The sequence below is a fragment of the Athene cunicularia genome (assembly GCF_003259725.1).
Source record: "Athene cunicularia isolate RWA chromosome 4 unlocalized genomic scaffold, athCun1 chr4_part1, whole genome shotgun sequence".
Taxonomy (NCBI): Eukaryota; Metazoa; Chordata; class Aves; order Strigiformes; family Strigidae; genus Athene; species Athene cunicularia.
This window is the reverse complement of record NW_020799098.1, coordinates 16,715,469-16,731,018: the sequence shown is the minus strand read 5'-3', so window position 1 is coordinate 16,731,018 and position 15,550 is coordinate 16,715,469. Positions and strand designations below refer to the sequence as shown.

Here is a 15,550-nt window from a genome sequence, read left to right as displayed (position 1 = left end):
GTGCAATGATTCATGAAAAGTTCTTTCAATGAGCTATTGTCAGATACTATGTATTATTATTCTACCTACCGCTTACTTCAGTCCTTTTCCTGAAGAAAGCTTGGATGTATTGAATTGTTATATGCTTACAGTATTGAATTGTGAAATTTTAAAATTTGATTCTTTTTAAAAATATATTATTCTGTCTAACAGTATAATTCTTCAGTCTGGAGACTTGTAAAAACTATACCACGGTTCCCTTCTTAGTAGTGTCTTTTAATTGTCATGCAACTCTTTATTATTTGCTATTTGTAATTTCTGTTACAATTTCCAAATGAAGGGCAGTAACAGAATAGGAAGTTCAAATTTGTATGTTGCTCTGAATCCTCAAAGCTGAAATTGTTTTCATTCAAATCCTGTGAAGCAGATAATGACCTAAACATAAATGCTTCAGGTTAATTTTCTATTCAGGTAGATGCTTTATATTTACAGTAGTTGTCTTTAAAATTAATGATCTAAATAATAAAACAGATAATATTGTTCCTGTATCAGTAATTCTTGGGCTTGAGAGGAAGGTGTAAGCTTTATTTTCTAGACCACTAGAAGTGGGTTTTTTACACTGAACAGATCTAAGCAAACTGCTAGTTCAATACTGGAAAAAGATTCTGCTAGTGAAGATGTCTGGGTGATCTTATCTTCATTTAAGAAAGTTTCTTACTTTTCTCCCATGTCTGTGGGCCATCTTTGAAGTACTCCCAAAATACTCAGCCCTGACACTTTCAGATCTGATATCCCTGTGTATTGGGTTTACATGTCAAGGTTTTGTTAGCTGCGGAGGGCTGCAGGGGTGGCATTTATGAGAAGAGGTCAGGGGCTTCCCTGTGCTCGGCACAGTCACCTCTGCAACAGGCCCACAGCAGGCCGAGGTGGAGCACACCATTGAGGTTTGTGGTGCCTCTGTGAAAACATGTTTAAGAAAGAGCAAAAATGCTGGAGAGGCAGAGAGTAAGAAACAGCAGGGTGAAGAACAAGGTTGGACAAGAAGGGGGAGGAGACACTCCAGGCACAAGAGCAGGTATTCCCCTGCAGCTCATTGAAGAGGCTCTGGAGCAGATAGGCACAGTGCGGCCTGTGGAAGACCCCACACTGGAGCAGCTGGATATTTCTGGAAGGAACTGTGGACTCTGGAGAGCCCACAGTGGAGCAAGGGAAAAGTGTGAGGAGGAAGGAGCTGTAGAGATGAATTGTACGGACTGTAACCCCCATTCCCAATCCCACCTGTGCTACATGGGGATGGGGGAGAGATGTGGAGGAGTTGGTAGTGAGCTTGAGCCTGGGAAAAGGTGGGGTGGGGAGGTGCTTTAATTTTTATCTTTTTTAATTATCCAAATCTCTTTTAGTTTGCAGTAAATTGATTTTCCCCAAGTCTGTTTTGCCTGTGATGGTAATTGGTAAGTGTATTTGTCTTGATGACCTTTTTCATCTTATTTCTCCCCACCCCCCTGTTGAGGAGGGGAGGTGAGGGAGGGTCTGGGTGGGGGTCTAGCTACTGGCCAGGCTCAACCCATTGCACCCGTGGTACTGAATCATCCAGTATTGAGTATTTTAGCACTGGCAACCAGTTACAACCAGCTAGCACCTGACTGATGGTAGAGTCCCAAATTATGCTCTGCTTTTTTCTACATGTGGAAGTGTGATAACAAGGTGCTTTAATTTCTGTGCACCTTTATGGTAACTAATCAGGCGATTACTTCATTGTTGGTCAGTTAGAAGCAACCATCTCCAGAAATACCTGTATCTTGCTCTTTTTTGCTAATCCATATAGCTCTAAGGCTGTCCAGGCCTTGAAAAGGATACCCTGTATAGGAAAGAAAATTTGTTTTATGTGCACTGCATCTAACAAAAAAGGGTGGTATTGTGTATTTTTGCAATATTACTTGTCCTCCAAACTAAGCCATTGAAAAAGCAACATCCCTGCAGAATAAAACACTGAGTGAGGACCAGTCTTGGAAATATCCTGCAATTTACTATTTTCTTGTGCAGCCATGCTGCTGAGCTCTTTGGAGAGTGTTCCCAGCAGCAGCTAACTTTGCAGAAGCGTCTTTCCCTTGATAGGTATGGGAGACTTGATCACTCTCAAGCTGCCAGGCTTGACTTACAAGAGGCAGAAGTATAAGCCGTACAAATAAACAATCTGTTAGTTCAGCTACACAAGCATAATTATTCTTGTTGCTATATCTTCTAGGAACAATGATAGTGTGTAAACATAGCAGAAAATTGCAAGAGAACTGACAGATTTCTTTTTCATTGATCCATCATAGATTGGAAGACATCAGAAGGTAGCTGGCAGTGTATGACATTTTGCTGCATGAACTTTTTACAGCTGTAACTTTGTCATTGTTGGCTATTATTGAAGAAGTAGGAAAAGGATAATCTAAGTCAAAATTCTGTTTATATTATTTAAAATGGCATTTAATCCAGTTTAACAATGTGCATATCAGTTCACTAAAATTTATAGTAAAATAAAAAGATTTCTGAATAATGGACAAGAATTTGGAAACCATTCTTGATTTTTGAAAAGTGGTTTCATATCTCTTGAAAATCCACACTGAAGTTAGTACGGCATCTGGAATCACAGTATGTCTGGCCTCTTGATTGCTTTGTTCAGAGCTACTGAAAGAAATCCAAAGAGTATATTAAGAAAATAAAACGTTATTTTCAGTACTGTTCTTACAGTATATATTGGGTAAAATACAATGCTTTTTGAAGGTATACATGCTGTGTTCCCAAAGATAAATTGTATGAGCTGTAAATATATTCAAGAGACAGTTTAATACTTGTGCATTAAAAGGTCACCCTAAAAGGCTGCATTTTTGAGGGGAGTAGGTATTTATTTCTTCTTTGGCTGCCACGGTGGCTAACAGCCAAGCTTCTTCTCAGACACTCACTTGCTTCCCTCTCAGTGACACGGGAAAAAATGGGAAGAACAAGAAGGAAAGCTCATGAGTTAAGGACACAGTCACTGCTTATCATTTGCCATCATGGGCAAAACAGACTCTGCTTGGGGAAAATACCTTAAATTATTGCCTATCAAATACTTAATTATTGATTCAGTTAGTGGAACCAGATAGACATGTTACAACACCACCTTTTCTCCCCGCTTTCCTAGGCTCAGCTTCACTCCAGATTCTCTTGTGACCACTAGCCACCCTGATGTGGTCTGTGCCTAATGGTTTCTCTCTGCTGTTTTCTTCTGCCATTGGGCTTCCTGCTGCTGTTTTCTCCTGCATTTTGTTTCCTTTTTCTCTCTCCGTCTGTCACTTTTTGCCCTTCCTTAAATAAGTTTTCCCTTTGGGCTCCACTGTGTGCTAGTGTGGGTCTGTGGAACCAGCTAGAACTGTCTGTTTCTAGCTCAGAGCAGCCCTGGCCTCTCCTCTCAGATGTGCCTAGACCTTGCCATGGACTCCCACTATAGAACCATATAGTTTTCATCTGTCAGGCTTTCATTTTACAAAACAGCACATCAGGTTGGCAAAAAGGGGCTAGTCAAAGCAGTAGTTAAGAATTAATAAAGAATTTTAAAAATTAAATTACTAACTGTTCTCTGAAAACATGGTTTCCATGTGCAGCAGCACAGAAAACAGCCAGCAAAAGGCAGTGCATCATCAGGAAAAGGTACTGAAGACAAGACAGTGTCATTTTGTTGCTATGAAAAACCTTAAGGTTTACCACAGTATGATGGATAAGAGAAAGGCAGAGTTTTTACTAAATTTCATGGTATTAGAACTACTTAGGGCTTGCTGAAACCTCTACATGAAAAACAGATAAGGGGCAGCTTTTACACAGCAGTTTGTTAACATCAGGTACTGCTGTGACAGGAGCTTGTGGAGATGGACAGTGTCACTGGGTTTGAAAGAGGCCTTGGACAACTTGTCATCTAACAGAACCAAGGCCAGAAATGAAAGCTAGAGTAGGCAGGGTCGTATCTCTGAGATCCCTAATCCAGTGATAGCAGCTGCTGGGAGAGCGGGAGTGGAATGAGCTACAGGTACTGTCTGGGCTCACGTGCTCTCCCACACTAGGAGTGGAATTTTTCTGATGCCTGGAGACTAGGGACTGGGTAGAGTAGGCAGTCTCACCTACTAAGGCAGTTTATAAGAGCTAGTGAGAACTTCCTGAAACCCGGAAAAAAACAGAAGTTTGCTAGAATCAGTACAGAAATACCAACTGTAGGAACTCAAGGGTGACCCAAACAGTTTCTGTGTACTTGCTCTTACCACCCCTGTTTCTCTAACATCACTAGTCTGAAGAAGTTTCAAGTGATTGTTATCCTGATTGTTTTGAAGGTGATCTTTGATCACAGTAGTGCTGTACCCGGTGGTCAGGTGCTGAGAAGCAAAGGCCAGAGGTTGAGCCATTTCTATGAAGATCAAAATAATTTAATTTGCACAGAAATAACTTCATTAGAAGATATGAGCAGCAGACCAGATTTTTTTTCTATTTTATCTGGTGTTACATAGCATTGTTTATGAAGACTGTCGTGTTGGTAGTCATGGCTTCAGCTGAAGAGTGGAAGTAATTCCATGTCTTTTAATAAAACTACCTTATAGAGTGTTTTTTCTGTTCCTGATACCATTCAGTTCCTGTCCAGAATTCTTGCCTAAATACCTGTTTTGAGTGGTTTGATTAAAAATAATCGAAACTTCTGGCTCTTGAAAAAAACCTATTCCTACCTTGCAAGTAACAGATTTTCAAGGTTCATTGTACCCCTGTAGGATGCCTCCTTGCAAACCTTTTGGTCTGGTACCTAGTGAAACCAAACTGAATATCTCTACAGTGTATATATACATACATACATTCCTTTCATTAGGTAGCATTTCATTATGTCTTAAAGCTTTATAGCAAATGTTCATTTTCCTACCAATTTTGCGTGCTTCTTCATTATAAACAATAATTTATAGTACTACAAAGCAGAAATGAATCTTTTTGATTTATCAGCCCTTTCTGCATTAATTTGGGTGGGTTTGTATTGTTTGGTTTGTTGGGTTTTGGGTTTTTAATTTGAGTGAAATCACTGAATAAAAGCCTGGTGTGTGATTTCTTTATCTGGTATTTCATATATACATCAAATCTCTCAATTTTTTCTGAGGATTTTCTTCCCATAAAGCATTATCTTCAGGGAGGTGTCATATAATGAATACATTTGCTCTGGTGGAGGATCCAACTGTCGTGAACCTGAAATGACTCTTCAGTTCTGCTTACCCTTTAGAGGCCTAAAATCTTATCTAATTTTTTGTTTCAGGAACATACATTTTCAGTACTGTGTACTTTTTAGTGATTTTTCAACTTACTAATGGCCTTGTATTGCCAAAGCCAATTCTCAAATATTAGAAATTAAAATTAATTTGGTTTGATTTCATTATGGAATCTTGCGAGAGTCGTTTTGCTTGTTGGGTTTTCCTAAAAACCTAGTTAGCTTCATTTTTTTTGTAGAGTGACTAGAGAGATGGTTAGCTTTTCATACTTGATGAATTGTGAACTTTGAAGTAGTTTTTTCTACAGTGACTTTGTCCAGTGATCTCTTCTAAACTTTTGTTATAGTTCCTGTGAATATCAACTGAAGATGGAGAAACTGTTGTGAAAGGGAACACACAAAAACTTAAAGGGAGTTGTATATTGACTGATAGGACACAACAGATGAAATCTGTCTGTTGCACAGGACTCGGGGACATTGGGAGCTTAGGTACTTGGGATACTTTACAGCTGGGTAGTCCAAATAGTCCCCATAGAATATTTCTGTAGTGGTTTTAATTGTTTTTTCCTTTGGAATATCACTATATCAGAAAGGTTGATTAACATTAACTAATCCTTCCTTTAACTTTCTTAGAGTTAAGGAATACTTTGAAAGAAATATATTCAGGAGAAAAGGAGCATCTTTGATAAGTCGTATATTTATAAATATTTTTTCCCCTTATGCTGATTTATGATATAACCTTTTCTCTCATTACCCTTCTTCAAATAATACAATCTAGTTGGGGAAAAACAATCCAAAATTGTTTAAAAATATTCCAAAACAAATAGCTGGATTTTATTATTACAGAAAACACAATTTCTTTGTAGTACTGGTATAAAGGAGAGTTACCCAAACCATATTTCTGACTTTTTATTTGAGTGTTGACATTTGGAATGTTCAGCCAATGCTTCTTGTCTGCATCTGAGGCTGTGGGAAAATATATAGAGTTGATTGATGTTTTAGAAATAATACACAGTAACATGAAAATGACACTAATGTAAAAAGAGCTAGCATAAGGTTGCTTGTAGAATTGAATGTTGAGCTATATGCTGAAACTCAAAATTGGATTTGCAGAGCTCAGGCACACAAAACAGCCCAAGTCTGAAACATAATGAAGGAAGAAAGGTATGAAATTAAATACATTTAGGGGATTTAGCTATACTTCAAATGTGATTTTAAAAAAAAAAAAAAAAAAACCCAACAAAAAAAAACAACCCAAGAAACAAAATAGTATTTCAGGTGATAATTAGTTTCTTTAATTCTCAGTGTTCTTAAATATTGATTTTTAAAAAATATGGGTTTCTATTTCAACACTTCATAGACTTCAACAGCCAACTATAAATCTGGAATTTAACATCTGCCAGTGACTTAGATTAGACTCCCACTCCAGTTTACGTCTTTCCATTCCTCTAGTTTCATGGGGTGGGCAGCTGGGGAAAATGTATAAACAAATTATTAGAACCTTTAATGACATAAGTCTCATGCTTAAAACTATATTGGGCTTGATCTTGATCTCTCTTCCTAGTTACTGGGGTGCTACTTTCTCATCCAGTAACGTGTTCTGGTCTCATAGCTTACCTTGCTCTGAGCAGGAGGTTGGTTTAGAGGACTGCCAAGATCCCTAGTAGCCTGCATTATCCTGTAAGCCTATGATTTAGTTATGTCAATTTTAACTTCAGTATCAAGCTTGTTTGTTTTACAGTATGTAAATACAAATATAGTAATAATATCAGGTGCATTGCTTTGGTTGCCTTGAAAGTAAACAGTGCTATATATATATATACATATGTGATTTTTAGGAAAGCAGTCACATGTTTCTGTTTAAGACTGATTCTTCTTTTATATTTTATTATTTCTGAATGGGTTTATTTTTTACCTGTTTCTTAATTTTTAAAAGTTTTGTTACTAATCAAATATATAAAACCATTTGCTGACAGCTGATATTGTTAAGGGAATAAAATGTCAGTTACTTTCTCTTGAAAAATTTCTGCTTAAAAATTGTGCCATAGGTACAAACATTTGCTAACAAAATTTCTTGAGATCATCCTTAAACAACTGCTATCATCGCTACTCCTTGTTTGCAGGGGATGGAGTGCTAGATCTCTCTACAAAGAAAAGCGCAAGGTTGGAAGAACCAAAATATGATCCATTGTGTTCTGAAAACTCAGTGTCTGGGTAAGCAATGTTTAGGACTCTCCTTGGCTTATGTAAAAGACAATCCAGGTTTCTCTTCTCTGAAGTCAGGTTTTATGTTCATAACATATTTGTATATACTGACACACACATGTGGTTCCTATTTTGCTTTCAAAAGAATTTTTGTCACTCATAAGTGTGTGTCTACGTATATATCATATGTTTCATTTGTCTTTTTCCTTTTTTTCTGTTTAAAGAAAAGTTATCAGAACAATCACCAAACTTTAGTTCATGTTACTAAAAATGAACTGAAAATTGATTACATAACACATTAAGAGTAATAGGATGGTAGAAGAAAATGTAAATACATTCTTTCAGAGTTTATTTAGGAAACTTCAATTTTGGACAGAAATTACCATGTTAATATTTAGATTTAAAATATTCTGCAACTAACATGAACAAGTTAAATGACTTATCTATAATATTCCTTAATAAGAGAGAGAGAGCAAGTGCGTGAGAGAGAGCTCTTAATCGTCATATGTATACTTACATCATGGTTCTGACTATGGTGTGTGGTGGCAAATGGTTAAATTTCTTCATTCAGCAAGAAAAACGTTATTGCATCTGCTGAAAGCTACCACAAAACTAGCAAACACATTGTTTTGTTGGATTTTGTTATGATCTTGGCATCCTCCCATCCACTAGCCATAGCAGGACCCTTTTTGTCACCTGTACGTCTTACCAAATAATTGATTGCAAATAGGACTACTATAGCAGTATTTGTTGGGTGATGTAAATTTGCATTTTATTAATTTGCTGATATGAAGAAGTTTTAAAATGGATGACTTTGTAATTAGAGAGCTGTAAATAGCGGCTAGAAGTTTTTTAAACTGTGTTTTATTTTGCCAAAATGGACTTGATTGTTAACTACAGCACTTTATCTTATTGTTGTAGAAAGCCTAGTTTTGTGTAAGTCTGGGATGTTTGTGTGTAGTTATGTACTTATTGCTGCAAATTTTCTATGAGGGGGTTGACTCTTTTATTACTTGTTTAGCGGTAACGTCACGTTTCTACTAACAAAAACTCCTTCAGGATTTGGGTATTAAATGGAACGTTAATTGTATAATTAAAATTATAACACTGTTGCTCTGCAAGCATGTGAACAAGGGAATATAGCAAGCACATGAGAATATTATCAAATACTGAGCTAGGATATAAAGTTCTTGGAAGGGCTGCTGTAGAAGCCACCGTATGATTTTTGACGCACTGTCCTACCAGAACTGTAACATTTTGCTAGGATAATCATTTAACTACCACATCTCAAAGGCTTAAAAGTATCAGAAGCAGTGATGTTACCGAAGCAAGGAGTATAATAAAGGAGTGGACCCTTCCCTTCCATAGCTGTGTGAGAGTCTCTCATACATCAGTTTACCATCGTTTCATTCCATCCATCCAGGAGACTACACAGACACAGAGAGGACTATGTGGAAAGAAGTGCTGAGTTTGCAGATGGTTTGCTCTCAAAAGCTTTGAAAGACATTCAGTCTGGAGCACTGGACATAAATAAAGCAGGCATACTTTATGGCATACCTCAAAAAACTTTACTTCTCCACTTAGAAGCCTTACCAGCAGGAAAGCCTGCACCTTTTAAAAACAAAACTCGAGATTTCAATGATAGTTATTCATTTAAAGACAGTAAAGAAACTTGTGCAGTCCTACAAAAAGTAGCCTTGTGGGCAAGAGCTCAAGCAGAGCGCACAGAAAAAAGTAAACTCAGTCTACTTGAAACCTCAGAATTAAAATTCCCAACAGCTTCCAGTTACCTCCACCAGTTAACTCTACAGAGAATGGTCACTCAATTTAAAGAAAAAAGTGAAAATCTACAATATGAAACTTCAAGTCCTACTGTACAATTAAAAATTCCTCAGCTAAGAATAAGTTCAGTGTCCAAACCACAGTCTGATACTGCTGGTCTTCTGGATGTTATGTACCACGTTTCTAAAACCTCCTCAGTCTTAGAAGGATCAGCTCTTCAAAAATTGAAAAATATACTCCCTAAACAGAACAAAATTGAATGTTCTGGACCTGTAACTCACTCAAGTGTTGACTCCTACTTTCTGCATGGGGACCTCTCTCCTTTGTGTCTTAATGCTAAGAATGGGACAGTAGATGGAACCTCAGAAAATACAGAAGATAGTTTGGATCGTAAAGATAATAAGCAACCAAGAAAAAAACGTGGCCGCTACCGGCAGTATGATCATGAAATAATGGAAGAAGCAATTGCAATGGTAATGAGTGGGAAAATGAGTGTTTCCAAAGCACAAGGAATTTATGGGGTACCTCACAGCACTTTAGAATATAAAGTAAAAGAAAGATCTGGAACATTGAAGACTCCACCGAAGAAGAAGCTCCGATTACCAGATACTGGCTTATTTAATATGACAGATTCAGGGACTGGCAGCTGCAAAACTAGTAGCAAGCCTGTGTAGAATAATTGTTAGCAAATTGTTTCGTGTGTGTGTATGTATGTCTGTATACACACACTGTGTGAGAAATACATATGCTCACTCTGACAGAAGACGTGAAATTATACAGTTCAAAAACCACATACATGCCTTTTGAAAAATAGTTTTATTCAGGGTTTTCACTGTGGACAGAATTATAGAGTTGCTCACTTAATTCTGATAGTGTGTATTTAATATAATCCTTGTATAAATAGGTGAAAAGATTCAGGTTTTATTTAGTAGTCAATAGCATAAAGATGTTTTGGGAAAACAAGTATTTGTCATGTGAAGCATAATTTTTAATTGGTGAAGAACCACTCTACCCGTTCAATAATCCATCTTATTATGAAAATACACAACCAAGGGTTAGCAGGCTTTTATACTTCACAAAATACTTGCAATAAATTGTAAGTAACTCAGATGATACAAATCAAGGGATTTTTTTAAAAAGCTAGTTCCTTACAAGGAAGTGGATTTGTGAAGTATTAGTAGGATATAGTACATTCTGTGAAAGAAAAAAAGTTCATCGTTACTTAAATATCCAATACAAGTAAGAAAAACATTTCGTTACTAAAAATGTGTGTTTAGCAGGCATAAACTGCATTTTTTTATCATTTTAAGAAAATTTTGTTGGTGGTTTAGAAAGAAATTGGTGTTTACAAAGTGTACACTTATGAAACCTGAGAAATTACTGTAGTTATAGAATTATTAAATATGAAATAAGATGGAATACTAAGAGCATAAAATAATTTAAACTTTAACATAATTTTCCTTTTTAGTTTGACAAATAAGGTAACTTGTAAGGTTTAAAAAGAAAGTTGGAATGCAACTTAGCATGTTCATAATGTGCACAGAATGAGCTTGAGAATGGTTTGGGTTTGTTTTTTCGTTTAAACGTGCTGGTTAGTTGATGTTATGACTACTTAAAATTTATTTAAGGACTGTGTCACACTCCTATTGAAGAACCTCACTGTAACTGTAATGTATTTGCTGCTGTGACATTTCAAAACTTTTTCAGTTTATCAAAATGAATACCAAGTTACATTATCATTTTGCTAATAACCAAATTTGCAGTTCAGGGTCTTGATAGAAATACAAATATTAAACAGTGAAGCTGTTTTGAACTTTCAATAATATAAATTCTTTATAAATTTGGTAGTTAGAAGTTAGGCAGTTCACTTTAAATACGTAACTTTTAATAGAATTTAAGGGAGACCAATTACCTTCATATTGCAGTTTTTACATGAATTTCAAAGTACTTGCATTGAACTTTATATCATACTTAATTTTTTTTGTGTAATATCACAAAAGTATGTGTCTACATATGAAGAATGGGGGCTTGCTTCATACATTCAATACTGACCATCAATGCCCTTTTCCTCTCAAAATATAGTTTTTTTCTGCATGCATCTAATATGGCACAGAAAAACACTTCAACTTTTGTACATTTGGTACACATGCATACATTTTTTTTCCCCACTTAAATTTGCTTGTGTGTATAGGTTAATTATATAAATAAAACGGGACATTAGATACATATGGACCACATCAGGTAATTTAATTTATAGATAAGCTTGCCATTAAATTCAGTGGATAGCATACTGAAATATTGATGGCAAAATCTAGCCCGTACTTATCAACGCTAGTAAAAAGTAACAACTTCCATTTTAAAACAGAATAATACTTTGAAACTGCACAACCAGTGTCTCAGTTCTTTGGTCTCTCAGATCTATACTGAATCTTCTTCAGTGACTAAGGTTTACTTGCATATTACAGAATGAATCCTTTTTTTAAGAAGAACTGTACCTGATAACAAAGAGGTCACAAAACAGCAGATGTCAGGGTCATCTTTCATTTCAAAAGAATTAAGCCATATTTTGTGAGGGCCGGAAGGATTAATTTGTGAATATATTCCCACTGAAAAATGAAGTTGAAAAAACCTTAAATGTTTCAAGATCTGTCTTTATACAGTTTTACTTGCAGAAATTTGGGGCTTCAATACATTGCCTAATATTTGTACCATGCTGATGTTTTCTACTCCTCAGACAATGCTATAAACTTGAGTCAGAAGTTTATATTGAAGGCAAGTTAAAGTACTCTTTTTATATCATTTAAAAGATGACCTGACCAAAAAATTAACAGGATTCATAAAATCAGGGATCATTTTACTATTGACTTAACAGTACTCAGTAGTTTTGTATGTAATATTATAATTAATTTTCAACATTTTAGTACTTGTATTTATTTTTTGGTCAGAAATAGTATATTAAAATATTTTTTGATAGTTTATAGATGATACTCAACCTGTAAGTGTTTAAAGGAACAGAATTATTTGTTTCTAATTATTAGGCTAACCTTTGATTATACAACTAAGGAAAGGCAGGGAAATGTGTAGATTCTCCTTCCCCAACCCTATGTATTCCATTAAATGTCATTTAAATTACACATTTTGAACTGTTTTATAAATTCAGTTACCAGTCACTACTTAGTAATTGACAAATTTCTGAAAATTCCTGTTTCAGCAGAATTTTAAATGAAGGCGAAAGCAAGCCCTACATGCTTTCTACTTATTTGAATGTTTCTCAAGTATTTTATATTAAAAAACAGTGCCTCTGTTTTTAGAACTACTGCTCAGTAAAGCTGTTTAAACCATTTCTGGTAGCTAATGACAATTTTATATTAAATTGTATATTAACTTTAGTGAGACTGATTTTTTTAGTTGTTTACAGTACAAATACTTGTATTTGTTTTTTAATTGCAGTATTTCCATTGTCGCAGTAATTTAGTAAAACTCTGTGGCTGCCTTGATTTTTGACAGATTTTTGTTAACAACTGATTTTTAGGCAATTAGTTATATTTATGCATAAATCAATTGCACTATAATTCATGAATTATTTATTACAATATTTTCTAATGAATTCCATGTATTTGTCTTGTGTTGTAAATGTACTGTAATTCTGTTTCTTCTTTGTGTTGTTATATTCCTAAATCTGATTGTATGAATTTAATTGTTTAGTTAACGTGTTTCTACGTTGTAATTTGTAGTAAAGCACTTCAATGCTTTTGCACATAAATTTACAACACTGATGTGTGATTGATTTGCTCATTCAGTAAAAAAAAAAAGAAAGAAACAAAAACCTGTACACTGACTCATTTGACTTACTCCTGAGGCACAAGTTTATTAGCAGTGGCATAAGATCAAGAACTGTACAAATTAAGCACATAATGACTAATTTACTAAGAGAATTTTATATCTCAGAAATAGCAGCTTTAAGGAAGCATGATTTTTCAGAATTGATGCGTTACTTGTAAATGAGAAGAAATTCAGAAAACTAATTTTGTAACACATCTTTAGTCTGCAGCTAAAAATTATCTATTATATACTATAGATAATATATAACTTTTTTGATGGATCTATTTACTTAGTAATGTCAGAAAACAGAATTTCCATAAGATAAATTTATATTTGTATAATAGTTCTATGCTGTTCATATAAGTACTTGAAAGTATGTTCTGTTCCCAGTTTTTGTTCCTGTTCCCAGTCTGCAAAGAAGTAGCTAGATTGATCCATCTTGTATGTGGCTGAGACGGCAGAGGGTAGAATGCTAGGGAAATCTTCTGGGAGTCTTCTGATAGCACTCTTTCCTGATAGTTTTTTGGATTTGTGGAGGAGGCAAAGGTTTACTTTTTCATACAGAAAATAATATGCTGAAAGGCTAGTACTTAACCTTATCACATCTCTGCCTTAGTGGCAGTTTTGGATTCCAGTCAGTCCCCACTCCATGATACTAACTGCCCCTGTCCTTCAGGAGAGAAATAATGTCATTCCACGCTTTAGTCTTCAGAGATACTGTGCACCAAATGTACAGGGGGAACAGTGCATATTGATCCTCTCACCTCTCAACCCCCTCCAGTTCTTACCCATTTTTCTAGCCCTCCTTTTCTGTGTGATTTGTAGAAAGCGTAAGGCTGTTCTGTGAAGGAAGTATGCAGTTGTGACATTCTTCCTTTTGTGAAACTATTGTTTAAGCCTTTTAACTTGAGGATAGTCTAAACTACTGTGTGACAACACAGATATAAAGGGCTGTAGGAAGGAATTACAGGAAACTGAAATCTAAATCCATAACTGTATTGAAAAGCTACTAAAAATCAGTTTCTTTAAATATATGGACATCTCTGTTGAAGAGAGGCACTTCAAAGAAAATGTTTTGCTTTAATATTTTAATTTGTTTGCATTCCCAAACGGGTGACCGAGTAAGGGCTTGATGTGTTTTCACGAACTTGGAAGATCATTTGGAGTGTGATACTATTACAATAGAATAGGTGAAGTTAAGTTGTCCATCAGCTTTAGAAACTAACACACGCTAAGGGAAAGCAGATTATAGGTGTTGCACAATGGTAGATAACCAGGAAGGAAATTGTATTAGAAGAATGTCCAGTATGTCTGTAATAACCAGGATATTACTTTGTACAACAAGTTGATCTCCACATAGCAAATTCAAAGCAGTTTTGAGGCCTTTGGAAGTTTTGGTTACTGACTTAGAGAAGGCTTTAGGGCTCTGAAAGTTTCTTCCACCAGTGATCCTATTTTAAATAGCAGTTAGGAGTACAGGTCGTCTACAATTAAAGCTCTCAAGTGAAAGACCATTAGACATAGCTTGTAAGTCTAGACAGACAGAAGGATATCTGTCTAGAGATCCAGTCTAAAAAGACTGTACTATAGCCTTTTTTATAGCAAATTAATACTTTAAAACCTGCGATTTACAAACAAAATACTGAAGACCTAGTGATGTGTTGAATTTTTTCTGTCTGGCCTTTCAAAACATTATTTAATTAAAGTCATGGTGGTAGGAAGGGCAATTAATTAGTTTTTATCCATAGCTGTATATCTAGAAGAAGCTTTGTTTTCAGAAGTGTAGTGGTACATGTCAACACTAACACTCAGACTCTACTCAGTGAAGTGGCGTTTCAAAAACAGTTAAATCATGACAATGACGTGCCCTTGAATAATGCTGTTTTTACTTTAGATTACAAGTGCAGAGAGGGTTTTGTTTTCTTTTTAAGGCTTTAATGATTTCATTTTAAACATAATCTCAATTTCAACTAGTAGTACCATCACAATTATCTCATGCTGTTATGAGTTAGTATCATCTAGATGCTTGATTTTGAATATATACCATTTCATACTGAATATTACAAGAGAAGGAAAAGACGTGAGGAATTATTAGGCATAGTTGGCTGGTTTTGAGCTCTAAACTTTAAAATCCATGTGGGACAATACAAATACAAATTTGCATGTATAACTTCCCGTAAGAAATCTGAAGCTAAAAGTTATTATTGATACTAGTAACATTGGGTATGAGCTAATTAATGAATAGGTAACTTTATATAAATACAGCACATTAAATTTTAAATATGTTTGTTCCTTGATCAGTACAGTTGTAAACCCAATCAAAAGGATTATCTTCCAAAGTACAGGCTTAAATGCAAAAAATTACAAGAGATAATAGGGTAAAAAAGTTAGTGTCATGTTCAGAGTTTGGTGATATGTTTAAACAATACATACTTTTCTAAAACAGAATTCTTCTAACATTTTCTGCTCATGCAATTGGTTTCAGTAAAACATTTGAATTAGGTGTTG

At 35.3% G+C, this 15,550-nt stretch overlaps 1 protein-coding gene across 1 annotated transcript in view; it reads left to right on the top strand.

Annotated features, from left to right (window-relative positions):
- The window catches only part of LOC113479001 (ligand-dependent nuclear receptor corepressor-like protein), a 28,192-nt gene extending 17,949 nt beyond the window's left edge, over window positions 1–10,243 (top strand). Inside the window, exons 5-6 of the mRNA XM_026846558.1 lie at window positions 7,357–7,447; window positions 8,862–10,243. Of these exons, the coding sequence (XP_026702359.1) occupies window positions 7,357–7,447; window positions 8,862–9,894 (1,124 nt within the window). The 3' untranslated portion in view covers window positions 9,895–10,243. The remainder of the gene's footprint in view (window positions 1–7,356; window positions 7,448–8,861) is intronic.
- Window positions 10,244–15,550: the final 5,307 nt, after the last annotated feature.